This window comes from Sitodiplosis mosellana, unplaced genomic scaffold (assembly GCF_009176505.1).
Source record: "Sitodiplosis mosellana isolate CC-2019 unplaced genomic scaffold, AAFC_SMos_1.0 Smas_scaffold_12, whole genome shotgun sequence".
Taxonomy (NCBI): domain Eukaryota; kingdom Metazoa; phylum Arthropoda; class Insecta; order Diptera; family Cecidomyiidae; genus Sitodiplosis; species Sitodiplosis mosellana.
Genome location: NW_022595254.1, coordinates 63,485 through 90,799, shown reverse-complemented (window position 1 = coordinate 90,799; position 27,315 = coordinate 63,485). Strand labels below are relative to the sequence as shown.

General features: G+C 35.9%; 6 protein-coding genes across 9 annotated transcripts in view; 2 read left to right on the top strand and 4 right to left on the bottom strand.

The window, feature by feature from the left end:
- Window positions 1-5,354, top strand: part of LOC129567657 (midnolin homolog) — a 40,082-nt gene extending 34,728 nt beyond the window's left edge. For both annotated transcript variants that reach the window (XM_055444764.1, XM_055444765.1), the window contains 2 exons: window positions 1,991-3,661; window positions 3,745-5,354. In XM_055444764.1, coding sequence (XP_055300739.1) covers window positions 1,991-3,661; window positions 3,745-4,527 — 2,454 coding nt within the window. In that variant the 3' untranslated portion in view covers window positions 4,528-5,354. The remainder of the gene's footprint in view (window positions 1-1,990; window positions 3,662-3,744) is intronic.
- A 2,245-nt stretch (window positions 5,355-7,599) lies between these two features.
- LOC129567658 (ATP-binding cassette sub-family D member 3) lies at window positions 7,600-15,293 on the bottom strand. Its single transcript, XM_055444766.1, has 9 exons — window positions 14,396-15,293; window positions 12,975-13,090; window positions 9,811-10,001; window positions 9,636-9,733; window positions 9,354-9,534; window positions 9,217-9,286; window positions 9,070-9,149; window positions 8,829-8,961; window positions 7,600-8,756 (listed from the first exon to the last, which is right to left on the bottom strand). Exons 1-9 carry the CDS (start codon window positions 14,503-14,505, stop codon window positions 7,762-7,764), a joined length of 1,974 nt encoding a protein of 657 aa, XP_055300741.1. The 5' UTR covers window positions 14,506-15,293; the 3' UTR covers window positions 7,600-7,761.
- Window positions 15,294-15,677: 384 nt separating this feature from the next.
- Window positions 15,678-16,523, bottom strand: LOC129567662 (uncharacterized). The gene is made up of 3 exons (XM_055444773.1): window positions 16,386-16,523; window positions 16,090-16,288; window positions 15,678-16,034 (listed from the first exon to the last, which is right to left on the bottom strand). The coding sequence occupies exons 1-3, from the start codon at window positions 16,448-16,450 to the stop codon at window positions 15,678-15,680; spliced, it is 621 nt and encodes a 206-aa protein (XP_055300748.1). The 5' UTR covers window positions 16,451-16,523.
- A 646-nt stretch (window positions 16,524-17,169) lies between these two features.
- Window positions 17,170-19,106, bottom strand: LOC129567661 (platelet-activating factor acetylhydrolase IB subunit beta homolog). The gene is made up of 5 exons (XM_055444772.1): window positions 18,966-19,106; window positions 18,780-18,881; window positions 18,610-18,714; window positions 18,394-18,516; window positions 17,170-18,176 (listed from the first exon to the last, which is right to left on the bottom strand). Exons 1-5 carry the CDS (start codon window positions 19,023-19,025, stop codon window positions 17,889-17,891), a joined length of 678 nt encoding a protein of 225 aa, XP_055300747.1. The 5' UTR covers window positions 19,026-19,106; the 3' UTR covers window positions 17,170-17,888.
- Window positions 19,107-19,422: 316 nt separating this feature from the next.
- LOC129567659 (sentrin-specific protease 1-like) lies at window positions 19,423-24,075 on the top strand. Of its 3 annotated transcripts, none has more exons than XM_055444769.1 (9): window positions 19,423-20,201; window positions 20,652-20,746; window positions 20,867-20,920; window positions 21,021-21,565; window positions 21,636-21,729; window positions 21,873-21,899; window positions 22,363-22,453; window positions 22,619-22,759; window positions 22,865-24,075. In XM_055444769.1, the coding sequence occupies exons 1-9, from the start codon at window positions 20,143-20,145 to the stop codon at window positions 23,673-23,675; spliced, it is 1,917 nt and encodes a 638-aa protein (XP_055300744.1). In that variant the 5' UTR covers window positions 19,423-20,142; the 3' UTR covers window positions 23,676-24,075. The 3 variants fall into 3 exon arrangements, with proteins under 3 accessions (XP_055300744.1, XP_055300745.1, XP_055300743.1); XM_055444768.1 differs by having other exon boundaries at window positions 19,705-20,201; window positions 21,837-21,899; XM_055444770.1 differs by lacking the exon at window positions 21,873-21,899 and having other exon boundaries at window positions 19,431-20,201.
- LOC129567660 (uncharacterized) lies at window positions 23,858-25,329 on the bottom strand. Its single transcript, XM_055444771.1, has 3 exons — window positions 25,136-25,329; window positions 24,764-25,063; window positions 23,858-24,674 (listed from the first exon to the last, which is right to left on the bottom strand). The coding sequence occupies exons 1-3, from the start codon at window positions 25,217-25,219 to the stop codon at window positions 24,213-24,215; spliced, it is 846 nt and encodes a 281-aa protein (XP_055300746.1). The 5' UTR covers window positions 25,220-25,329; the 3' UTR covers window positions 23,858-24,212.
- Window positions 25,330-27,315: the final 1,986 nt, after the last annotated feature.

The window sequence follows — 27,315 nt, the reverse complement described above, 5'->3', positions numbered from 1 at the left end:
TTTTGTGGTTTCTATCCACATGCTTGTTCAATATGGTGTAAGCAATCGCCCAAATGAGAAACCAATTTATTTGACGACATTATACAGAAATTTAAGCGTAATTTTTGTTCGATTTCACATTGGGCTTCAATTTAATATGGCTCTGTATTGACAATTATAATCATCAAACAGCAAGAGAGTTTTTCCTCATAAATTTATGCAAAGACAGACATAGATATAAATAAAGAGAAGCTTGAGTAGAAAATGATGGAAGAAGAGAAAGAACGACTACCGATTAAATTTCCCTTGCAACGAAGAAGGTGTAAGATAAAATGTTATGCAATGACGAAATTTATAGCGAAAAAACGATATGAACAGTTAGTCGAATATAAAAATTGTTCAAATTCAGCGTCAAAAAGTGCCGTAACTGTAGTATGCACAAGGTGTATTTATGGATCGTCTCACAATCGTTTGCATGCGCACGCTGACGCGCATTTAAAATCGGTTAAGCACTAAATAATTGATCAATGTGTAATGGTTGACTTGTGAGCAATACAATTATAAAGGCCTATATCTACGCATCAAATAAACACACACACACAATCTCATACCCAAACGTGTCATTTCGATTGAACGGGCTGTTATCTCCCATTTATCATCTTCAATTAAAGTGTGTAAACCATCAGTGTTTGCAAACTGGTTTCGAAAGATGGGATTTTCCTTTTTTATTTCGCATTACAATTTTGTGCTCATGTGTGCATGGTTTTAATTAAAATGCAAAACAAATTACGTTCGGTTGAATGCAAGAATTGGTTTAATTATGAAAATCAAATTGGTTCAATAAATCAGCGCAACATTCATGAAGATCGTTCAAAGTTCAGTTCAATTTTTTTGCTGTCGTGGTTGTTGCGTGGAAACGCCTCTTTTTTGCATCATCACTGCAAACGGTTATGCGATTGTGTGATGTGATGATAAACTTAGTAGCGACAGTAAAAGCACAAAGCGGACAGAATAATTAGATTCGGCATATGAAATATTGCCGAAATGAAGAAGACAACGCCAGTTATTATAGACAGAGCAAGAAAGAGAGTGAGAGAGAGAGAGAGAGAGAGAGAGCGGTCAGAGAACATATTTTTTGTCAGCAAACGACCATTTGACACAGATTACGGGTTGGGTTCCGTTAAAACTGTTATTTTTATTCTCCGGTATCTCTGTGTATTCTGCGTGTGTATGTTTTTTTTTGTTTGTTTGTCTTTTTTTGCAATCAAATCACGAATAGTTGTTGGTTATTTGCTTTGGCCTAGCATCAAAATGTCTTTCAATTAAACGCACAAGATTCCACCGCAAACTGAAACCGAATGATGGCAAAATCATGCTTCACGGCACACAGCAAAGACCGTAAGAGAGAGAGAAATGAACGAAAAAAATGAACATTCTTGAAATTGATATTATTCAAACGGCGACGCACATTTAGATGTTAATTATTGGAACGCTTTGCATTCGAACCAATCAGCTTAGGTTGATTTTTTTCATAACGCGATAAATTATTAATTTTTCTGATCATTGAACGTTTTTAATCGCATCGTAGCGAATTGATTAACGATTAACAGTTGTTTTTACGGTTGGATTTGGTCAAATATTGTGTATCAAATCGGTCGATAGAAAGGTAATTGCTCGCGCGCGCGACAAAGTCTTATTCAAGACAGTTTTTTTTCTCTGTCTCTCTCTACACACTCATGTGAAATGTTTCACTACTTGATTGCTGTAGTTGGCTGGCTAGCCAGTTAGGTCGGTTAGCCACTCTGTTTACTCTAATTACTTGCATGATCTTAATCTTAAATAACTCATTCGCACACAGAGTATTTAATCAAGTATCGAGTCTCCGTTGAACTAGTTCAAACTCCACGACGTAGTGCGACTATTTTTAGCCACATTGATTGTTTATTTCATTCAAACGACATTTAATAACGTTCTAATCGGTGTTTCTTTTTTTCTTCTGTATTCCCCACAGGCACAACGTCCAGAGAATACGGTGATGCAAGCCTTGGAATCGTTAAACGATTCACAAGTGAATGATTTTCTGACCGGGAAAACGCCATTGAATTTAAGCATGCGTTTGGGTGACCATATGATGTTGATCCAATTACAATTGAGCACCGTAAATCCGACAAATTCAAGTGCGTCTACCTCAGCCGGTTCAAGTGGATCGGTGAATTCATCACGAACCCGCAGCATATTTCGTTCAAAGACTTCATCGTCTGCACGGCCATCGGTGTCGATGGTCCAGCAATCGTCCAGTACAAATTCAACTCCAACTCGATTCACAAATGCCAATCATATGTACAAATCCTTGTCATCAGATCAATTACCCGAAAAGTATCGAACACGCCATGAAACCCTATCGCCGCAACCATCGACCAGTCGCGCCACCGCTTCCGAACTGATTGAATCGAAGAATGAATTCGAAGAGCTTCGTACAGTCGTCAGTTCGCTTGAAAAGGAGAAAATTGAAACTCAAACCAGCGCATCAATTAATAACGGCGATATTGATATGGAGACCAGTTTGATTAGCACCGAAGAGCTTCGTACAATCGTCAGTTCGCTTGAAAAGGAGAAAATTGAAACTAAAACCAGCGCATCAATTTATAAAGGCGATGTTGATATGGATACCAGTTTGATTAGCACCGAAGGTGATGCCCTTTTGGAACAATCACCAATTAAGTCATTGTCAAACTTGGTATCTGGTCCGATAAAAACTTCTTCGCTGAAACACATTCCGATGAGCACACCGACCGCCACTACCACCGCTAACACCACCAACACCACCAACACCAGCAACAAAATTACCTCATGCCTATGTAAATCCGTTGAGAACGGCAACACGTCTGCATCGGGCTGTGATACGAATTGTCAATATTCACGAACTCGCCACCAGTTACAGCATAAAAAGTATGTCAATCATCCGGAACTGAAAACCGCCACACGATCCTCAACACTGCTCCACAAAACCCTCAACAATCCGATTGCCAAGACAAAATCAGCCGGATTCCAAAGTATCCAAAGCGCTCGGGCAGCCACCACCAGCGATGCGTATGCAACCATTTTGCGTCGTTCGAAAAGCACTGGAAATATTTCGCATGCCGAGCAGGGCATTGCCGAAATGGTTGCGGCGAAATCATTGCACAACGAGCTCATTGATACGACCGCGGGTAGCGCTGTTGAGACCATATCCGATACGCTGGCCGAAGCATCACGGAACTTAACAAAAACGTTGCGTAAATTGTCGAAAGAAGTGTTCAGCAGCAAAGGCGAAACGTCAGCCATTGCGGTGAGCGAGGAAAAGCGTGTCCAACGTCCAACCACCAACAATACCACACCAACCAATGCAAGCAGCGCCTTATCTCATCAGACCAGCAGTAGCAGCACTAGCAACACTAGCAGCAGCACTGTGGCTGGATTTGGTTCGGGCGCTGTTATTGAATCGATGCGTAACCACGGACGTGGCATTTATTCGGGCACGTTTTCGGGCACCCTGAATCCTGCTCTACAAGATCGATACGGTCGACCGAAACGTGATATCTCCACGGTCATTCATATCCTTAACGATTTGCTCAGCGCAACACCCCACTACAGCCGCGGTGCTCGAATCAGCTTCGAACCGGCTCACAGCTCACGCAAATATGTAAGTTTCTCAATATCGAATTCATTTTCCCAATCTAGTACTAACTGATCTGTGTTTTTCTTTCGATTTTTTTTTCTGTCCAGTCGTCATCATCGAAGCGAATCAGCAGCAGTAGCGGAAGTGGCGGCAGCATTCAGTCACAACGTGCACATTGCTCGAAATGTACAGCATCGAGCAGCAGCAAATCGGGTTGCAATGCCGATTGCCACAAATCGTCCGGATCGCATCACCGCAATACCAGTCGTCACATTTATGTTACCAATGACTCAGCTCAGCCCACAACATCAAAGTCAACATCGTTGCCAACGACACCCGTTGCAGCAAACACATTAATCGATTGCCGTCAATGTCAAATGCCAATGAGCAATTCGGCACCCGTAACGCCGACTGCATCCCCAGACCAATCGATGATTAGCTCGAACACAACATTGGACACATCTAATTCAAACGCATTCGATTTTCATAATTCAACTGGCGATTTATCAATGTCATCCACATTATCGTCGTCATCATCATCAGCGTTGTCGTCGTCGTCATCACCGCTATCGGCCAGTCAAGACGCCTCTGTCCAACTGATCTGTACAAAGTGTAGCAATATGGAAATTGAGAACAACAAAACCAAAACAAAATTGGATCAATTGCGTTTGGTAATGCAACAACGACGTGAACGACGTGAAGCCCGTAAAATGCGTTCAGCACCGTATGGTGGTCGAATCATTGGAGCAGCCCAAAACAATACGATTACCGCGAGCGCAACAAATTCACCCAACTCAAATGATGGATCAAATGCCACCAATGTTATTCAGGCCACTGTTGAAGCCCCGCCGACCAATCCAATTGTTGAACAAGTCAATACACTTGCTTAAAACTAAAAAAAAGGAACATGAAAATCAATCGTCGTCATTTTACGATCTCATCCGCTTCAAAACAAGCGACTTTATGCCCATATGTCAGGAACTGTATAAATGATTTAAAAACCACAACAACAACAACAAAAATAACATACATTTGAATTAATTTACTTTTGAACTTTGAAATAAAAACACAATTCTACTAAAATAATTAACATTCAATACCAATTTAAAAGAATATCGCAGTGAAAAGTGAAAAGTGTAGCGTTTAAGGAACACATGAAATGAATTAAGAGGAAAAAAACAACAATGATAAGAATACAAACAAATTACTAATCTGAAATCATTAATGATAGAGAGCTAATTAGGATAACGTATTCCCCGAATTAAGAAGATTTAAATAAACAAATGAACAATACCTTTGAAACGTGAAAATGAATTACAGTGCAGAATAGTATTAGGCGAGTAAGAAGTGTTCTTTCGATTTTAGAAGTACAATAACAATGGAAATTACTAAAAAAAAATAATAACAGAAAAAATTATACAGTACATTTTAAGCATTGAATATTCTAATGTGTAAAAACATTATTGCCAACAATTGTTTCCTCTTTTTTTGTTATCCTAATTCATTCGATTAAAGTTTTGGTGTTACACTATATCGTTCAACTAGAACCGATTCTATTCAAATTACCATTTGATTTGCTTCTTTCTTTTTCATTTGAAGTTAATTGAATTTTAATCGATATTTGTTTTGCAAATCGTTAACTTTTTTTCCATTTGATCAACTGAAACTCTGCGTTTATTTGGCAAAATGTTTTCACACGCAAATACAACAACAAAAACGATAATAGAAACATCTCATTTATGATGATAATCGCTAAGCGAATTTTCAAATTTAACAATTTTTTGAGAGCAGAAAAAAAATTGAAGAAAAAAAATTGCAAATTGAAAAAAAAAATTGTACTGAAAACTGAGATATTTGAGTAAAACATAGATTTCGAATCGTACAAATTACAAAAAATTTATGACTATTTTACCTTCATCAAGGCTTTTGAATCTAAATCTTATCATTTATTTACACCAATAAAACAAAAAAAAAATATTATACTATATATTGTTTATCAGAAGCCTTACGAAAAAACCATTTTGAAAAACTTGAAAAAAATGCATACAAAACACATACTATGGAAGAAAAACAAAATATTATGTACACAAACCATGAAATTTTCTTTATTTTAACGATTATATACCTGGCCAAATGGCCACACGATCTTCGCAAACATTTTAGTTATTTACATATATTTTTACAACGGTTGATCTTTTAAATTCAATTTGCCCGAGATTTTCTTTTTCTTCCTTTCTTCTTTGAATTGAATTGAGTTAACAAACATGTCTGTACATTGAATACTTTGTTCAAATTCGCTTCTTATTTGTTTGAAGTTTTGATTTTTTAAATGAATAAACACACGTTGAAAGAAGAAGAGAAATAGAATTCTATTTAGTTTTTATTTTTTAGTTATTTTAAATGATCTTTTTTTTTCTTTCTCTTTTTAAAATAAACGAGAGCAAAAGTGTATGAAAATGATTTGTGGCATTCATATACCACAAATTATCGCCTTGCATTTGTGTTCACAAACGTTATTATTACACAGTTAGCATAATTTTTGTTAATTTAGTTTAATTATTATTATTATTATTGAAGTAATTGCGGACGTGTTTAAGTAAAATAAAAATGAATTGGTTTTCAGAAAATTAGCTCGTTATTTTTTTCTTTTGGATTCGGTTTTTCTTTCATTTTTTGTTCCGAAATGAACTGTTTGCTCGAATTTTCTACGTGATTTAAATGACAATTTATGATTTACAACTCAAGAGTTCAATGTTGCCTCATCCTTGAAGTAATGGCATCTTTCTCGAATTCAAGCAAAGAATTTTGATTCGAAAGTTTCGGCTTTATGGAAACTAGACGCATCGGCGGCAGTAGCAGCAGCGACAATGACTTTTTATTTTTCATTTTGGCCAATTCATACAAGTGTTGATTTTAGGTTGCAAACCAAATTTAACTGTGCAATCGGTAGTTGTGCGTGTGTTTATTATTATTCGAGATTTTAAATGTTGCTATGTTTTATCAATCCCACCCCCTCAAGAATTACTGTTTCGTCGCTTGATTTTTATCATTTGCTAGGGAGATAATAAATAACATACAAATAATGGAATGAATTGTAACCGCAAATATGAATTTAGGAGTAAGCACCGCGACAAATAATGGAAAAAACCAAAATGACACGAAATATTAACAGCATCTACAAATTAGGTTTTATGATAAGTACTTAAGAAGTGAAGGAATAATGACGATTTGCGTCTCAAGTGTAATCCATTAGAGATTTTGAAATAAAATTGAATGACATCGTCGAAATAATACGTCCATTCTATTTTCTTTTTCTTGAAGCCCGGCGAGTATGATGTTTTTCCCATGATAATTTAAAAGTCCTACAATCTAGGGGCATTTCTCACTTAAAAAATGGAACCATTCCAATAAATATTGAACAATTTCTTCCATTTCTATCAATTCGGGTAAATGGATACACATTTACACTGAATGTGTGAAATACGTTCGCAGTATGAAGCTTAAGTACGTAATACTTAGCATACTCAACCTTAAGTACGTACTTAAGCTTGATACGTAAGTACGTTAAGTATGTTAAGTACTACTTAAGGATGACAATCTTTATACTTAAGCTTAGGTACGTACTTAAGATTTGTACTTGCTAACAGAACCGAATTTATAAAATTGCAGTGAATTCACCAAAATGTTTTAGAATTGACTGGAATGTAGTAATTTGGTTCACATTAAATTTGACAATTTCATACATTTTTATACCATTTCAATTGGAAAGAAGAAATATCTTAAATTCTTGCACATTCGTTTCAATTTTTTGCGTGAGAAATGCCTCTAGCCTACAATATAAAAAGTCCTACCTAGTTATGACGAAAAGTGTGTCAGCGAACGGCCGATTTTTACTGAAAACAACAAAATTCCTCGGATTTGTTCCCAACCAAAATCAATTACGTTAAAACAAAACGCCCGAATTTCTTTTTCATGAATAAAAATAATTTATTTTAAAATTCATCGTGTGAAAAATCAAAGAAAAAAAACAGCAGAAACAAACAAATTATACCCGACGCCATCACTCGTAACACACAAAAAGCGTTTCATCTCTGTAATAAAATTAAATATTTGCATCACCACATTTATGAGCCAAATTCTTCTTTGCATTCGTCAATGCGTGCAAATTCGTAACTGCCTCGGCCATCGAATTGTAAATAATATTCGTGGTATTTCCAGAGTGACTTCCGGTGCGACACTGTGAACAGCGTGATGCCTGATTTCTTACAATATTGATACATACTGCCTTCAACGTCAACGGACACAGCACTGGTACACTCGTCAAGAATAGCAAACTGAGGACTGTGATAGAACAATCGTGCCATTGCAATACGTTGCTTTTCACCGCCCGACAAAATGTCAATCCAATCCTCAACCGCATCAAGCCCACGTTCACGTACTTGTAAATACGGTAGTTGCACCAATTCCAAATACCGTTGCAAATCGCTGTCGGTGTGTCCTCGCCTTTTCATTTCTTCGTGCGTGTGCGGATAAATGATTTGATCTCTGAGTGTGCCCAATGTCATGTACGGTCGCTGTGGAATGTAGAATAGTTTGCCTCGTGGAGGTTTTGTAATTTTACCACCCCAAGATGGCCACAATTCACCAAGAATTCGGAACAATGAAGATTTTCCGCAACCATTCGGCCCACAAACTAGGACATTGCACCCGGATTTCACTTCGAATGTCAATTCACGAACCAACACATCTCCGTTTGGTGTAACCAACGGTACGGCTTCGAATTTAATAATGTTGTCTTGGAATGAAATTAATCCCTTGCACGGGGCAATATCCGCGTCCGCACTACTTGAATTGCTCACCATCGATCGCTGATATCTGCCATTATTCAAATCCTTTAGAACGTGCGTAAGTTCCGTCATTCTGGCAGTAAATCCAGCCAATCGTGATAATTCACGACCAGCCAGAACCAGTCTGCCCAACGCTTCAGCCAGTTTCAAAAGCATACGACCATATGTGTAGTAGTAGGTGAGTCGTTGTGCTTCATTTTTGCCAAGCAGCGGATGATTTTTCGTGAAGAATGGAATGGAAATGGTATAGAAACCAACTGCCGATGCAATATCTGCGAGGGAGAGCAAACATTATTTTAGGTTTGTGTCAAAACGACAAATTGAAACATTATTTTGTAACATACATTTAGCAATCATATTATCCACGATTCCCATGCCCACTTTGAACTCGAGGAATTTCCGCAAATGTTGTGTTAATTTCGAAAAACTAGCCAACACGGTCAATTTCTCACGGTTGTTCCCTTGGTAGAATGCAATCTGTTTGAAGATGAAATTTAATTGAAAAAATTAAAACAAAATCAATTGAATTGGTCTTTATTTTTGATGTTTTTTTGCATTCGCAAAGTCAAAACTAATCTCACTCACCTCTTCTGAGTTGGTAATCAATCGTGAATTCACGTATCTAAAGTCACCCTCAAGTTTTTGCTCTTGTACCGTTAGCCGTCCTACGAAACAGAATAACTTGATTATTAAGAGGAAAACAATTCAATGTGATCGTATGTCGTCACAAACCTGTTGGTTTTCTCAGATGTGTTAACAGCACACCGGACAGGAACAGATAGAGCAGAAGAATTGATGGAGTCTAAAAACCAAGAACAATTTAAAAAAAAGTTGTTCGTTACAGAAATTCGCCTTAGTTTCCTCATTACCTTTGCGCCAATAGTTGTGGTCAGGCGGTACATGTAAATCATGATATCAAGGAGGGGCTTGCTAGCATTCGAATATAAATCGGTAACACTTTCACAGAATTTGTCAATGTCATTGGTGAGCAGCTGATCGGCGTTCGAAATTCGATTATCCAAATTTGACATTTTGTAGAATGTGAAACCCCTGTCAAGAAGAAGAACCAATCACACAATGAATATATTTGTCCAAAATTAGAATATATCGTTGAATCATTAAAATTGACTGAACTCACTGTAGATACATACTTTAGATAGTGATTGTACATGTGTCGCGACAAATTGACCCGAAAACTCAATTTCAGTTCGCCTATACTCCATCGCAGCACATTATTCACCACTGAAATCTAAATGGAGAAAAAAGAAGAAGAAAGCGTTATTCCAATCGATTTTCCACGTCAATCATAATTTCACAAATACGTACCAATGGTAAGGCAGTGCAGTATTTTAACAATGTGTTCAGAAATTTCCGTCGATCCATTTGAATGATTGTACTTTCAATGATTGTAACACTCTGTATCATCCAAATATCACTAGCCGACCGTGCCACCAAAGAAGCGGCAATCAGAAGTAAGAGCATTGTTTCTTTGCTCCATGGTCCGGGGATAATGATTCCTAATCGTTTGTAAATAAAGAAGAAGAAGAAGAAAAATCAATCACTATTAGAAATGAGTTATTTCAAATAACAATATTGACGGAAACACACAATTGCTCATTTAGTCATTTTGTCCATCATTTCAAAACGGTTAAAAGTTTCAACAAAGTCCTTGAGTCATCGTACACAGGTTAAACTGATGTGTATTTGTTTACCTTTTTATTCAATATGACTGTCGTAATCGTCAGTTTTTTGTTGTTGTAAAAAACCAATAACCATCAGCTAAACATTATTAGCACCAAAAAATGGCCGAAGGAGGGAAAAGATTTTATATTTATTTCGTTTTCGGTTACATTCAAGTTGGGCCACGAAAAAAGGTGCTGGCAACAATTTTGTCCCTTCTTCTTCGCTACCACACTCTCGGTATTTGTTCAGTGGTTCAGGTGCGAGTAGATGTTGTGTGTATGTTTTCGCGCTGCTCAAATTAACGCAACGACCTTGAACGCTCCTTCTCTTTAAATGTGAATGGTGAAACTGATTGAGTGAAGCGGTTCGGCCATTGGTTTACAATATGAAAGCATGGAACAAAGGTCGAATCCATAAAAATCCCATTTTTAAGACAATTGCTGAGAATGTTGGATTGACAGATATTTTTCTCTTCGAAAGTTTTTCGATTAATATTAACGGAGAATTATATCGCATTTGGACACATTCTGACGGTATCGTTCAAAGCTTGATTCAAAATAACCCACACGGCATGACATTTCAAAATAAACTTATAGTGAAAGCCGAATAAAATTTGGCTGTAAATCAACTATAGATTTACGTATTTATAAGCTCTTCATAGAATACGTGTTTATATTACTCAATTCCAATCGAATTCGTTGCTATGTTTCTAAGCATGCGGTCCCATTTTTTCTTCCAAAACTTCTCCAAGACAAGCGATTGGTAGCAAATTTTTAGTGATCGAAACGAACTGAAAGATAATTTTGCCGGTTGCAAAGTGTCAAGCGTACAGAAAAACAAGTTTCCTTTCGCTCAACTATTGATATATTCATCCGTTTTTTTTTATTCGTATGGTGTTCGCTCGTGTCTATTTGTTATGGCCAGTCATCGTTGCCACAGTGGTTTGACGAGCTACGTCATAAGCTAGTGTTGCTTTGTATTTTGGTTCGATTTGTTTTTATTTTTCGTTCCTTCTGATCGATTAAATCAATTTTTATTTTAATGTTTTACCACTTTGCCCATTCAAAGTGTGATGACGTAGAATGTTCATTGTTGTTGCCATGCTTCTCGTTTATTCCTTCGAACGAGTTATTCTTAATAGGTTTTTCTAAATTTAACCGAATAAAAATAAAGGCTCACCAATTGCTTAAAACAATAACAAACGAAATTATTGGAAGAAAATTTCAATTAATTCTCACGTAAATTGTTGAAAGTAGCGTTCGTTTTTTCTTCGTTTGCATTAGGAAGTTGAATTCCCACCGAAAGAATCATTAAAATCACATTAAGTATACATGTGCTTTGATTTATACGCTGAGTTCAGAAGCGGTAAGAGGTGAAAAATTTGAATGGAACGCGTTTCACGTGAATATTTAGAAAGGCCCCGGTGTACTGAACAGTGGACAATAAATGGCAACGGTATTTATTATATTAGCCACAATCGCCAGAGCACATCACAAAAATTGCAGTTATGGCTGCTAATGATAATTAGTTAAAAAAAAATACATTTTTTATAATCAAAAATGCATCATGGTCTCTGCCTTTTTCACAATCGATTGTTTATTTAAGACATTCCGAGTGACAGTTGATGGCTTGCGACTACCGTATTTGCACGCAACGACTCGTTCGCAAACATTTTATAGGTGTTTCAGTACAATTCCATGGCATTTGATGGAATCATGTCCAAGACATTGGTCAGCTTTAAAAATAGTCGTTGAATTATTCGTTTCCTTCGAATAATAAAATATAATATAAATAAACCACATTCCCACACACTTCCAGACGTATGTCTCTGCCAGTGGAATTGGTTGCACTGGTTCCTGAATTATTTTGCGTGAAATTATCATTTTTCTTCAATAAATATTGAATAAACTTTGACTTATCGTGAGAAAGAGAGAAAAAAAGGAAGAAAGAGGGAGAAAAAATTGCAGACTTATAAATAATGAATCGAATTAAAAAATACGCAGTGTGATCGGTAGTGATAAGTGCAAAAACGCATTCTCATACGTCGCAATGATTGCAAATCAAAGGGCAATTATGCTGTATTGACGTATCCAACGCTACGCTCAAACACATACACACACACAAACGACACGCTACGATGGGTTAATATAAATAATGGCACCAAGAAATGCACTGCTGTCGCTGCAATACTCATTAGGAAGTCGAATGTTAATTAGAATATAAACTAAACTCATTTACAGCCCGTTCGATATGAAGGCAAAGTATTAGTTTTTTTTTCTCTTCTCTACACGTCATTGTATACAGTAGCTAAACAGTCCATAATTGTGTTGAATACAGCTTGGAAAATAATTTAGCTGTCACTCATCTGCGTTGAACTCAAACTATGTATTGCTTTTAAAAATCATTCAAAATGATTTACAAGATTGCTATTCGCTAATGCCACTCTGTAATGATCACGAATGGTCAACGAAGCATTTGTAATAAGTATTTTTTTTCCCTTATTCGTTTCTAATCATCGTAGATTGTTTCAAGTGCGGTACGATAATAATTCACAGCAAGCGAAATAAAACAAAATATAAATCTTCGGAATGAAAAATGTCACTTCACACCGAATCACAATTTTTGGTGAATGTATAAAACAAATAACAAATGGACTGACCGCCTCATGATTATGGTGATTTTTCTATGCTCACCATGCGCAATTTGTGTCGAAACTGTGTTAATCTTTGACGTTCACCGTGTCATTTTTTTTGTGTGGTTTTCATAGATTTCAATGTGGGTTTAAAAAAAGACATAACAATACTTACGTAAAAGTTCACGCAATTGTCGAAAGAAGGCCGCATTTACATGTGCCTTTGTGGCACGTTTATCCTTTTTATCCGCGATTGTGTATTGAATTTGATCCTCAGGTCGTGAAAGTTTTCTGAAATGTAAAAAATGGAATCGAATCATACAATCAATCATCATCAACATTTCTGGGTTACATATTCAAGGAAAATTGTTATCAATTTAAAGCGCACTTTTCCTCATTTGATATAGTGTGCAATTTCATAAGTTACTTATAGACTTATTTTAATCAAGCAGTAAATAAATCTTCAGAACTGTGCTGGATATTTAGGAAAAACTATGCAGATTTCTTTCTGTAGTAATTCGAATCACTTTTACATAACAATGACGCAGTTAGAGCGGATTGCATAAACATTTATGCTGATTCGAAATGGTCTTAATGAGCCCAGTGTTTATCCAATTTCAGTGATCCGATTGGGCAACTGCTTGCATTACAACGCCCCAGTTCATATGCTAACAAAAAATTAAACAGACATTGTATCCTAAAACGCGATGTTGGAGCGCCCAACCGAAATCAACCGATGTTGTGATAGTAACTTTCCATTCAACTTTGAATAAATTTTCTACTTTGTAAACAGTGCGTTGTGTATAGCATCGGTGAAACTTTCTTCAAGAGATTCCAACATGAGTCAGCGGAAGTAATAAGTTTTGATGGGATTCACTGTTTGCGCTCATGGGATTCACTGTTTGCACATAATAATAGACAAACGAAAGTATTATTTTTTTTTCTCAATTGGTTATAGCTAGTATGTAACAGCTTCGCCAATTTACTACTTAGGGGTCATTTTGATATTAATTGATAATTAGCAAGTTATTGGTCGCACTGTGAACGTACAGAATTTAATGTGCCATTTACACCGATAAATAAATTCAACATGGATGCTAAATTGATAAGTCAATAATTGGATTGTTCAACATTTGTTTGTTCTTCTGTGAAGTGAAGGCAGAAATTAAACTTTCGATTTTAATCCAGAGTGAAAAACACATTTTTTTCAAACATTTTGTTGCGTTTGTTTACTTAAAACGAAGAATGAATGAGCTTCAACTACATGTAGTCTTATTTGCATTTGATGAAGAAAAAAACAACGAAGAAGAAGAAACCGCGAAAAATTGAATATTGCAAATATGGAATCAAGTGGATCGTTTATATTATTTTTTGCGTCGATTATTGTTATATGCATTCAGATTGCACGAGTATGGAAGTGCAAACTTGTGCAGCTCGTGCAGCTAATGTAGCATACCGCATATTGTTAACAGTTGCGTCGTCATTACTTTGTTTGCAATAAATAGATGCGAATATAACCAGTTAATTGGCAGTTGAAATTGTATTATTCTATCGTATTTTACAGAACACAGCCGTTTTTTTTATGGTGACACTCACTGTTTTTTATTTGTTTTGCCATAGATGATAATCCAAGCCGCAGCTGACAGTCCTGATAAGCAGATTAAACTGCTCTGGTATTGTCTCAGTGTGCTTAATGATGGTGCCATGACTACAAGCTATTCTCTGTGTTTCCTATATATTTGCACTTATTTGTTAGGTTCACGCAATTTTGAACTATATACGCTTAATTACAATATAAAAAAAACTAATCAGATTCCAAAGCACTGATTAACTTCACATCGGATCATAAGGTTAATATGAAAATCTTTCGCTAAATCTATAGTTGTTGATTTATAACCCCGCGTTTTTATTTTATTTTTTCTATTTCTTTGTTTCAGAACTAGAAATTAATTGCACAATTCAAACTGTACACACAACACAAACGGTTCAATGTCGAAGCCAATCGCTTAATAGTTTTGCTGCTTCGTGTTCAACTCAATTTCATTTCTAACACTTATTCATGAATTTTTTAAAAATTCTAATTTGAACTCGGATTCAGCACGTATATACACACAAGCATGACGTGTTGTTTTCTGCTAGGTCAATCAAATCGAATGAAATGAAGTTCAATTTATTTCACGAAATTCTACTTTCATATCAGTTTTTTTTTCTTCACAAAAGTGTAAATAGAAGAAAAAAACAATCGGTTAGACTCGCGATCACACTGTCGTTTCGTGAATTCACTGCTTACAATTAAGCAGAACGTAAAGGGAGAAGTAAAAAAAGAAAAACTCCGAACGATGATACAGCGTGTACTGAAATGCGGAGAATTTTTTTTTATTATATTCAAAGGAAACTTTTTCTGCAGATGCGCAGCGCACCGTATGACATTTCATTCGCGAATGACTATCGTACGATAAATGAACAGCAATGTTATTTGCTCGAATTCGGCCGCATTCATTCAGTGGCGCGTGTATGTATAGGTTTGTGTGTTTACCTCGTTTTCTCGTATGTTTGACAGCAGCCGTACGCACTGCGTGGGTATTGGTTGTGTTGTTGTGTTAGTTTGCGTGTGTGTACAACATGTGGATAGCTTGGGTGCTGTCATATGTTTAATGACACTGAAGTCTTGACACAATATTGTGGGATCAACATTGTATTGACGCTTCAACCGAATGCAAATTTATCACATACACAAACCATCACAACAATGTTCATCTTATTCGTTTTATTTTTTTTTATTGGAAAGATACAGTTAAATAATCACAACCGCGCAAAAAGAAAACCAATTCACCCTTTGTAATGGCAGCAAATGATTCGAAATGTGATGTGAATGATTTCATTTCTGCAGTAATTCATCCATATATGCGCCAGTCATGAGATCCGTATCGTTGATTTCAAACAGTTTCATCAAATCATTGGCGATTATTGTTCCATCTTCGATGGTTTGTTCGGGTCGCAAGCAAACTTCAAACTCGAGGAATGTGCCCAAGCCATCGACTTTGTCCAAATGGATGCGCGTTTGTTCATGCAAAAATAAATATCGTGATTTTTTCACTTCGCCAATCACACCGAGACTATTGCTGAGCATTCGATCCAACTTTTCGGGTTCAGCTATATCAAGAATATCAAATTCAGACAATTTTGGCCCTGACACATCTGGCCGACCATACTGAATCAACATTGCCGTTCCATCCTAAAAATAAATCGTTTGAGATTCTGTTCTTGATGAAATTCAACATACTTCACACCTGAACTCGTAACTTCAATCGACCATTTGATACTTTGTAGAATACGTCCCGTTGCTTCAACACTTCGCCGGCTGTTTTGGTTAGGGTTTTTGCAATTTCAACACGTTTCGCATAACCTGCATCGTTCGCAATGCGCGCTTTGATTTCAATATTACGCTTTTTCGGTTCAACGGCTGTGCCACTCATTTTGCGAAGAAAACTGTACGGAATCAATTGTAGTTGTAAAAAACGATAGTTTTCAATATTATCTCCATAATTTCTTAACAATCCGTTGTTTTCAAACAATTATACTTTACCTGATACCAGACGATGCTAACGATTTACCGGCAAACAAATTTATGATGAAATTCGACTTGAGCATTTGACAAGACAATGTTTTGAAAAAATGACGTTGTTTATCGTTGATGCTGTCGTTTTAATTTCGCCGCAGCGCGCGCAAAACAGCACGAATTTCCTATGACATTTCGATAGGGAACGATTTTGGCAAAACATGCAACAGCGAAATTGAGCATTGGTTTTGAACGCGATCAGTAGTGTTTTACTGAAAATTTGAATTTTTTTTTGCACGATACAAATATATGAGGAAATGTGTGTTCGACAGAATGTTTTTCATAATTATACTAATAGATGGAATATGCCCCTGAACTAGTTGTGTTTCAATTTCAAAATATCAACTTATCGTAAATTATTTCATTAGAACGGACAAGATTTTATCGTGCACGCTAAATGGCGCACATTAAAATGGGAACAACGCTTTGTTTTGTATGGTAAAATTTGTTTTTATTTGATTTTCGAATGAAAATAGTGCATCTCTCACATAAACTTATTTTGATAGTTGTTATTCTGTTGTTTGTTACATTTATTTCGAGTAGAAAATTCATTTTCAAACAATTCGATTGGCTATTGCAAAAATATGTTAGCATTTGAGCGAGTATATTCAATAGTGTTTTATTCATATCATTTTGGATTAAAAAATAGCGTTTTAATTTTTTTTTTGTTCAAATGAAAACAAAATCTCTTGTTTATGATATTTTCTTTTCTTAGAAATCAATAAGGCAAAACAGAAAAAAAATGACAAAATTATAATTTAACCATATCTATATGGGAATGTATAATTTTATTCAATAATGCGAAGCTTGGTGAAATTGAGAACAGAAAATAAAGAAAGCTTGCTTCGTGGTATTGACTTAATTCTAACATTGGTGCCTTATTACGCGTTAGCTTTGCTGTCGTTTTCAACTCTGCGTATTTTTCTTTGCGAAATATTTTGGTTTTTGAATTTCAATAATGAGATGTAAAGAGTTTCGTTTTTTTTAAATCAACATAACTAAAAACTAACAAAAAAAACATGAAAATCTCATAGGTATCAGAGGAAAAAAATCACACTCTTAATTATTGTTTAATTGAATTTCATTAGCCTACAAATTAGGAAGATCATCAACAATCTCCTTCTATCGAAGTTTCAAGCTATTTTGCAAAAGGATTTCAATCCGGTTGGAATGATTAAAATGTTAACTTAAAGTAAGCAATAATAATGAAAATAAAGATCATTTTAAACGTAAAAAAATAAATAGACACTTAATTTCCTAATCACGAAGCTTGGAATGCCTTTTTTGCTTTTAGTTTTTTTTTCAGGTTTGCTCTTTTTCTTCTTTGCACAATGTGGTGACAACTGAATGGAACTATTTTTGTTTTTTTCTTCACAAGCGATAAGACCTGCACGAATAATCATTTTAAAAATGGAAATAAAAGCTAGTCTTCGCATCAAAGAAATCGCAATTATTTGCTTGTTTGCTCTTTTACTCAGAAGGAGTGAGATCTTTCTCCGGTTCATTCTCAGTCAAAATTTGAGATAGCAAATCGAAAATGGGTTCAAAGACTTTTTTATAGCCGGCATTCGTTAGATTCAAATAGTCAAACATGTCATGATGACTGATCATTCCGTCGGCCTGCACAAGACCCTTATCGATTTGTACCGTTTGCACTTTGTCTTTTCGATTAGTTGAAAACTTCTCTGCAATCAACTTGTTCACCTGCTTATTCTTTTCACGCAGTTTGTTCGGCTGCTGGCCACGAGGTAATAAGGTCTGGTGAAGAAATCAAATCGGTTAGTTAAGAATAAGTTGTATGAAGTTAGTCTAAGTTGGTATGAATTAATCTGAGTTGATCTGAGTTGATCTGAGTTGATCTGAGTTAATCTGAGTTGATATATGACTTGATCTGAGCTCTTCTGTGGTCTTCAGAACTTTTCTGAGCCAAAAATGCTCAGGACATTAATCGGTTGAAGAAATATCATAAAATTACCGGTAAAACAATGTAGGCGTCTGGGAGTTTCTCTCGGATATTTTTGACAATTTCAAGTATCCCCTCAGCTACTTCCTCAGCGGTATGTTGGGTGTTGTTTGTCCCAACCAATAAGACAACTACCTATAAAATCGGTAAACATATCAATCAATGGGCACATTCTCTCTATCATGTTTCATGATTCGATCCCAAGTGTTTGAAACTCGCAATACTTACTTTTGGTTTGACACTATCAAGTGCACCGTTTTGAATACGCCACAGCGTATTTTGTGTTTCATCCGAATAAATGCTAAAATTTAACGAATGCATCGGTGCAAAGTACTGTTGAAAAGAAAATCAATAAATAAAACATCCACACTTTTTCATTCTTCATTAAAAAAAATTACCTGGTTCCATGTTTGCGTATGCTGCAGCGTTTCCAAGATACAATCTCCGATGAATATAACCTCAGCATCTTTTTCTCGACATTCTGATAAAAATCGTTTATGCTAAGCGCACGAAAAGAAGCCATTATAATTCAATCAAGCTGTGTGTATATTTCCCAAAAAGTGTGTGACATGAATGGCACTTACAATGCTAATCCATCGATCATCTTCCGATGAAATGGATACAGGTACAGTACTGGAGCTCATATCTAATCTCGAATTGCTATTTTAGAATTTGCCTATAAAATTTGATATTTTCTACTAAATTTTATTGATTGAGTATGTGGGGTACGGGTTTTGTTGTCCGAACAAAGTTCTTATTGGAACACTTCAGTCGTTTCAAATGAGAAATATCGATACACACTAATTATCGTTCGATGAATCATCCAAGGAACTTCGTACCGGCTTACAAATTATTCGATATCAATTTCACCGTTTCTATTCGAACGATTGAGAATAGTTTGTGGTTGTATAATTGGAATGATAAAAAAGGCGTTTGAGAAAAAGTCTCTTCTATTTTACACGCGTCGCTGTAAATGAAATGAACTTTTTTTTTTGGTTTGGCTGCTATAATAATTAATTCAGCTGTCAAACATACAACACTGTCGACTGACACTGTCAACAAAATCGTTCTGGCGAGCATGCGGTAGGTGTCGTGTTCGAGCGAATAGAAATATACAATTTATCGCAAATAAATATTCAAAAAGTTGCAATTTTTTTTGTTATTCAATTTATTTGTCAGCAAAAATTAGAGAAAATAATTTCAAACAGCCGTTTGGAACAAACAGCCAAATTGGAAATTATTTTGTGTCTTTCAATTCGTAAAAATTGTTTTGTTGTTGATACACAATTGAACGTATCCATTTTGTCACAGTGTCGACAGTGTACATGGTTGCCAACCTAAACACCGTACACACAATATCCAAAGACAATGCGAAAAAGTCGCCATTCATTTGCCGCACAAAGTTACTAGATCACAACCAACAAAATTTCCGTCGCTATTTATCGCATTCACAATCGTTTGTTCGGACAAAGTTTTGCTGCAAAAACGACGAAAATATCATTTTCGCATTGATGCCGTAGATAAAACCGTGTCGAACATTTGGAAAATTGTCTGTAAATTGGATTTAGTGGTGGCGCATCAAGCCACACACACAAGTAGACAAGAAAAAGAAATCCCACTTTGTGCAAGTGTATTTTGCGCTGATATTTTTAATTTCATGAAAAATTTACCATTTCCAAATGAATCGAAACGTGTAAATTTCCATTTTGCGTCCCATTTTGTTAATACGACCACGAAACATACCGATTTATTGCTACAATAATGGATGTGCTGTCCCGGATTCGAGAAGTTTTAAGCGGAAAAAAGACACAGAAACGAAAGTAAGTACGAAGAAATGTTCATTGGAATTTCCTTCGATTCAATCCCAGAGAAATTTCAGAATAAAACAATGGTGCTAGTTCATTAAATTTGATGATGTTTATTTGTGAAACTTCAATCTAAACATTTTGTGCTTTTGGTTGGTGCTTGTCATTCGAGATCGCAAGAGATGCCGAAGCGCGCTAAAGGTGTAACACACAGAGAGCACAAGCTCTATGCGCCAATACATACGTATCTAACCTCATTCGATAGAAAAACACGTACATACATGCACAGTAATGTTTATTTTGACAATTTCATTGAAATCCTTTAGTCTGTATTCTGCGTCGAATGTCAAAGTGAAAAATACACAGATTTTTTTTTCTCTCTGCTCGTCGCTTGCAACATAAATGGCCAATTGCTCTCCGAATAATGTAATTCCATTTGATTGAAATTTTGGATTTTTCGTTTAGGCTATCGCTTGCTGAAGAATTTGATGATATTAAAAAAATTCGGATGTCTGAATTAAATGGTGATTATCATCAAGGTGATCCTCATAATGTGAACAGTGAGTAAATGTATAACCATTTTTGTTTCTCTCTCTCAAATGCGTGCTTCAATTTTCATGTTCCATATTTTCATGAAAAACATAAAAAATGATTTGTGTGTTTTTTTCGTTCGTTCTTAGGTGGATTGCACCTTGATTCAGTGGATATATTACGAAATCGTACGAGGCGATCTGGTGAGACATTTTTCTTTCGAAAGATGAAAAAAAAATCGAACGAAAAAGTGTGAACGTTTTATTTATTGATTTTTTCTCTCTCTTGGTTCATGTGTTACAGAATCATTTTTGCCAAATAACACAAATTCGAGCTATTTGACGCCAACGCCAACGTTTGCCAGAAACAGAACCAATGATCAAAATGATTCGCACACAAATTACAATTACCAGAATGATGGACAATGGAGTGATTTCAAGCAGCCGATGCCACCGCCGTTGACAAATGGAGCAAAACGAATTCCGGGCTTAATTTCGGCCACTCCACATCGTTTCGTTAATAGGCCACAACAAACAGTGAATCCGCATTTCAGCCGATACGGCGAACCAAATGAGCTGTCTAACTTTAGAAATATCCCCGAACTCTATCCCATCCAAAATGTGAACCGATCAAATGCGTCGCACTCAACGAGCGGCAATCTGGTTAATGGCCACGAACATTCGTCAATGTTTTCAACGACAAAGTATGGTAGTCTGCATCAGCGACAGCCTACATTTAGTAATTCACAATTTCTGGCGACACCTCGCATTCTCGGCAACTCCAGATCATATTTCAACAACAGCAGCACCAAGTCAGTTAGTCTCAAAGGCAATTCAATTTTCTCAAACGTAAGTAAAAGCGGACAATTTTGAAAATGTCCGTTTGTAATATACTAAACGATACGTTTATTTTCGATAGAGCGGACATGTGAAGCCACCATCAAATTTAAGTCGTTCAAGCTATCAAATCATGTTGGACAAACTGATTCCTGGCTTTGGCTTGTTGAAAAAATGTAAGTATACTCATATCTACCACAGAAAACCAAACAAATGCTTCATGAATTTTTATAGTCGTATTTTCTTTTCTTCTGTCTTCATTTCGATTGAAACGACTTAACAGTAATACCTCTTATCCTCAATTTTCTATTTCCTTCAGCTAAAAAGAATGCTGTTAATGATTCAAGTAAGTGAATGCTTTCATTCAAAGATTCAATTAAAATTTAATTTAGTAGAATGGACAGGATAATCGATATATGCATTTAATTATTATTAGCCAGTTTTCGTCGAAAAAGAGATAAATTTCGGATAAGGCGCACTTTGACATATTTAGGACTAACAGTCAATGCAATTGACCCAATTCATAGATTTTGAATAATTTTAAATTTTTCGGCCCCATTTTAAACACTTTTCAGACTTTGAATTTAATCAGGATTTTTTTTCACTCAAATTGGGTGACCCAATTCAAATTTCATATCAATAATAACAAGAATTTTCAAGTTGAGCTCTTGCTCGACTCACACGATTTAGCGAAAAATTACTTTTGATTTACACAAGATAAATGACTATATGAGTGACCATTTCAATTTATTTTTACAACACATCTGTTGAGACACATTAAAGATGATAATTTTTCTGCTTGATTTTAGGTATAGGCTTAGATGCGCAAGGAATTATCGATCTGTCTGGAGAGCCTGAGGTGCGAGGGAACAAAACGTCTAGCTCAGCTTCAGCACTCCCGTGAGTATCCTTCAAACAACTGAATCATTATGACTCTTCTCTCATGGGAAACATTGGACTCTCAAAGAAACCAGTGGACTGTCACAAAAACACACGATTCTCACACAAAATGAATACGAATGAATCTCTGTTACAAATTTGTTAACCCTAAACTGTCAATTTCAGAAATGTGGAACGAGTAAATTCGTTGAAAACTCGACTGGAAACAAAGGATGTCTTCAAAGATGATTGGGAGAAAAGTTTAAACGAAAAATACTCATCGAAACATTTGAGTCGTCGAGATTCATTGAAGCAAGTAGAAGAAGAGTAAGTGGAATAAAATGTTGCTTCTGTAAAAAACGAAATCTGTTGTGATTTAGCCAAATTGTTTAAAACTTCTATAATAAAATGAAAATATTCTTCATTTCGCAGAAATGAAGCGTGTGAACGAAAGACTCGTGACACGGAAGACAAGTTGAAAGAGTCCTTCAACAAGATCACAATCTCGTCGATTGTATACGAAGTGGAGGAAGAAGAAGAGCCGGCCAACGACTTTCCCCGATTAGATCCGGATAAGCACATCAAACGTATATACTATTGGGTTAGCCGAAATGTGTCACCGTCAGCCGTACTAATTTCAAAGTTCAATCTCTCCATCACCGGCCACGATATTTCAACACTGCAATGGGAGCCATTGACCTGGCTGAATGACGAAGTGATCAACTTCTACATGGAGTTGTTGGGCGAACGTAGCCGACAAAATGAGAAGCTGCCCAAGGTTCATGGAATGAATACGTTCTTCCTGAAGCGTTTGCTTGAAAATGGTTATGGTGGTGTTCGGCGATGGACGCGGAAAGTGGACATTTTTGCACATGACATAATCCCGGTGCCCGTACACAAAGGTATTCACTGGTGCATGGCAATCATACACATCAAGAATAAGACCATTAAATACTACGATTCGATGGGTGCACCGAACAATCCGGCCCTGAATGCACTGGCGGACTACTTGAAGGCTGAAAGTCTCGACAAGAAAAAGGTCGCATTCGATATGACCGGTTGGAAATTGGAAAACGTGCGAAATATTCCGCAGCAAGAGAATGGCAGTGATTGCGGTGTGTTTAGCTGCATGTATGCCGAATTCGTTACCCGAAATCGACCGATCGTTTTCACGCAACAGCACATGCAATACTTCCGCATGAAAATGGTGCTCGAAATTTGCACCGGACAAATGCTAAATTAACTTGTTGCAGCGGATATTATGACACACCATTTCATACATAGAAAAAAAAATCAAACAAAAACAACAAATCATTTCGCTCTCATCGAGAACTCTATTCCTAAATGTACTTGTTAATCGACAACAAAAACAAACAAAAAATACGAATAAAAAAAACAACAACAACATTTTGTCTACGGTTTAAGTGTTATATCTACTTGCTGTTTTTTTTGGTATCAAATATTCAACAAATGGAAAAAACAGTGTAACATATTGATGATTTAAAAAAAAAAACAAGATAAAACAACAAACAAAAATTCTATCGTCACCAATTATTTTAATAAAAAAAAATGCAAATTTATGTTAACTTTCGAATTAAAATATGTGAATAAATGAAAACTTTTTTTTAGAAAAGATTAAGGAACGACCTCGGGTTATTTTTTGCGTCTTATTGGATATGAATTTTATTTAGCCTTATTTTGCAGCGACATGGACATTGGAAAAAGTCTTATTTCCTATCGATTGATACAACGCTTACGATATATACATATTTCATTCGTGTTATTTGGAAGGCTTTGCATCGGTTACCCCTTCAGCACTTTCGTTTAGCTGATTAACCAGCTTTGTTAGCACTTCCACACTGAGTTCGGGTAACGTTTCGCTTGTCTTTTCTACGCCATTTGCGAATACTTTTGCACTGAATGTGTCCGTAATTTTTACCGCAATCGCACTGTTCATCGCACTGGCATCGAACATTGTGAAAGCGATGTATTGACGATCTTCTGGGTCTCTGTGAATGCCCCACAGCGTGTTTGGTAGCACAACTTCGTAGATGTCATCATAGACGGTGTCAAATATTTGACGTTTTTCCGCATCACTCAGGCCATCTTGGGTCTTCACCCCATTCGGCTGCGATTTCGCGTTTATTCTCTGCACTTTTGGACTTTCTGTGGTATCAACATCGAACACCGCTACTGTGTCCCATTCATTATTTTCTTCGCATTGTGCTCCATCTTTGATTGCCTACACATACATAGAAAGATTATAGTAAACAGATTATTAACATCAAATAGTCAAAGACCATATTAAAACCCTTCCCAAAATATCGCTACCTTTTCGTTGTTGCCCGGATTTGTGTGGTTTTGTTTGCGTTTTCTCGGTTCTGGCTTCACTTTGGCTTCACGCTTTTTCGCCGTTGTCGCCAAATAAAACGTATCGGGTAGGTTCAAATACGGCACTGCATTCGACTTAATTTTCGGCTTTTCCCGTTCCAATTGACACACTTTGCCATCGATGATGTGCTCCCAATGTGTTAGAATTTGTGTTCGATCAAAATGACGCTCGCACACACGGTCCGTTTCACGAAATTCCCGTTTGTTGAACAATTTCTTCTTCCAGCTCTCGAAATTGTCCTAATTGAAAAAAGGAACAACCGATTATTTTTGGCCAGCAACAAATGAAAGCGAAGTGAATGGAAATAGTACTTTTGGCGCAGAGAACATCATCCGTTTTAAAACTCCATTTTTCTTGCAAAATGCATCACAATGCGGCACAAAACAATTTCTCATTTTACACACTTATAAAATATACGGCCTTGCGACAATTGATTTGAATTGAATTTGAAAATTTTTGTTTGCTCTGCTCAGCTTGTTTTGTATACAATCGAAATTTGACATGTGAAAACAATAGTTTTAAAAGTCAAAATGAGACAGCGATACCAACGCCGCCCATCGAAAGTATTTTGCGTTTTGCTTCAGAATGCAACCGATTTATTTTACACTGAATTCATCAACCACAAATTCAGTGAAAAAGAACGGATATTCCTGTGGTTTGTATCGATGATATAAAGAATCTAGCTCTAGAATAAATAGCTATTCTTTTTAATTTCCTTCTCTATCTGAATCCACCGTAGAAAGTGTCGTAGATGTGGTTCGATTAACCGACAAATAATGCTTTATGCTTAAAGCTTGATATGCTTGAATGTACATATAATTCGTCGTGCAGTATTAGATCAAATAAAACCGTATCGATTTTGGTAAAGGTGCTTCATTTCACGTGCGTCAAGTCCTTTTTTGTTACCTGACACAAACACCTCAGCTTAATTGATTACTTTTGATTATCCAAAATGACTTAGTAGCTAGTCATTTTTTTTTTCATTAAGAGTTTTCACCACACAAGGAAGTGCGGTGGAAAAGCACGTTTCAAAAGAAAACTTGAAGAAAAACCGACACCTCTGACAGAGGTGCGAAAAATACATTCGAATTCATTACATTGAGAAGAGCAAACAGGTCTTTCGATTCGACCTTATAGCCGTTTCATACTTTCACATTGTCTTTGTAATTGATTAGTTACAAATATTTAATTCAAGTCGTTGATCATCCATGACGAGATTGGTAATGTATTCTCCCCAGACATCCGAACATATCATGCATACTTCGTTTCAAGACAAATCATGCGCTGTTGAGAGAGAATAAAAATGACTTAAAGATCTAATAAAATTGTTGAAAATTTAAATATTTTGGTACCGACTGAAAATGTTATATTGTACAGTAAACACAATGATTCTAGCAATGTTGAGATTTGACACTTGACTTTGTTTTGGTACCATTTGCTCTAGAAAAAGTTCAAAAGTTCTATAATAAATACATGAAGCTTTGATTTTTGATTTAATAATTTTTGAACTTTTTCTAGTACAAATGGTACTTAAATGGATTTTAGTGCCAAATTTCATATTGCGGTTCTAAAAGTTAGAACCATCGTGTTTACTGTGTGTAAGAGCGAAACACAAGGCCCCAGAATAGCCTAAAGGGTTTCTCTATTCTAACTCCAGGCATCTTTTCTCCATATATAAAATCGTATATTGCAAATACAATAAATATAGACCAAAAATAAGAACAAATTACAAGTAAAATATTCTCGGCGTATGGTAGGGTTTCGCATTTGATCAAGGTGTTTTGTATCATGGTTTCAATCCCTGTTGACAATAGTCCCAAGCAAAGACCACCTACAATTTATGTGTAATTTTTTTAGTTATGGATTTTAAACCACATGTTATTTTATTTACTCACTTGAATTAAAGAAAGCAACAAAAAACAAAACGTTAAAAAAATATTCTTCTACGCGTAAAATTAGGACGTCAAATGTCGAAGACACCATGAAGCCAGCCATACAAACAAAATAGATGACGCCAAGAATAGATCTTAAATTGACCATTTGCATCAAATTAATACAAACCATGTAGAGAGTGGAACAAATCAAATTCACATGATTCACCGTGTTCATCGATGAATGTAAAATCGTTGAGCAAATAGTTATAAAATATGGTACTTTTTCTAAATTTCCTTCGATGCCCAATCGAAATCCACTAGGTTGAACAGCAAAGTAATTGAGTGCGCAACAGTTATTTTATTAAGAATGCAACAATGTAATAACATGATTTCAAGCGACGAGTGAGAAATCTAAATTTGAAAAATATTGAAGGAATGAAGGTGAAACCTATAGGTATACAACAAATGTTTTTATTTTCTGAATTTCTAACGAAAAATTGGAATGTTTAAATTACATGCAAGTGAATTTAGAATCATCTACATATTTCTATTTGGTATTGGAACACATTCCTTTTGGAAATATTGTCGATACTCATTGAAAATTATACAGAGTAATT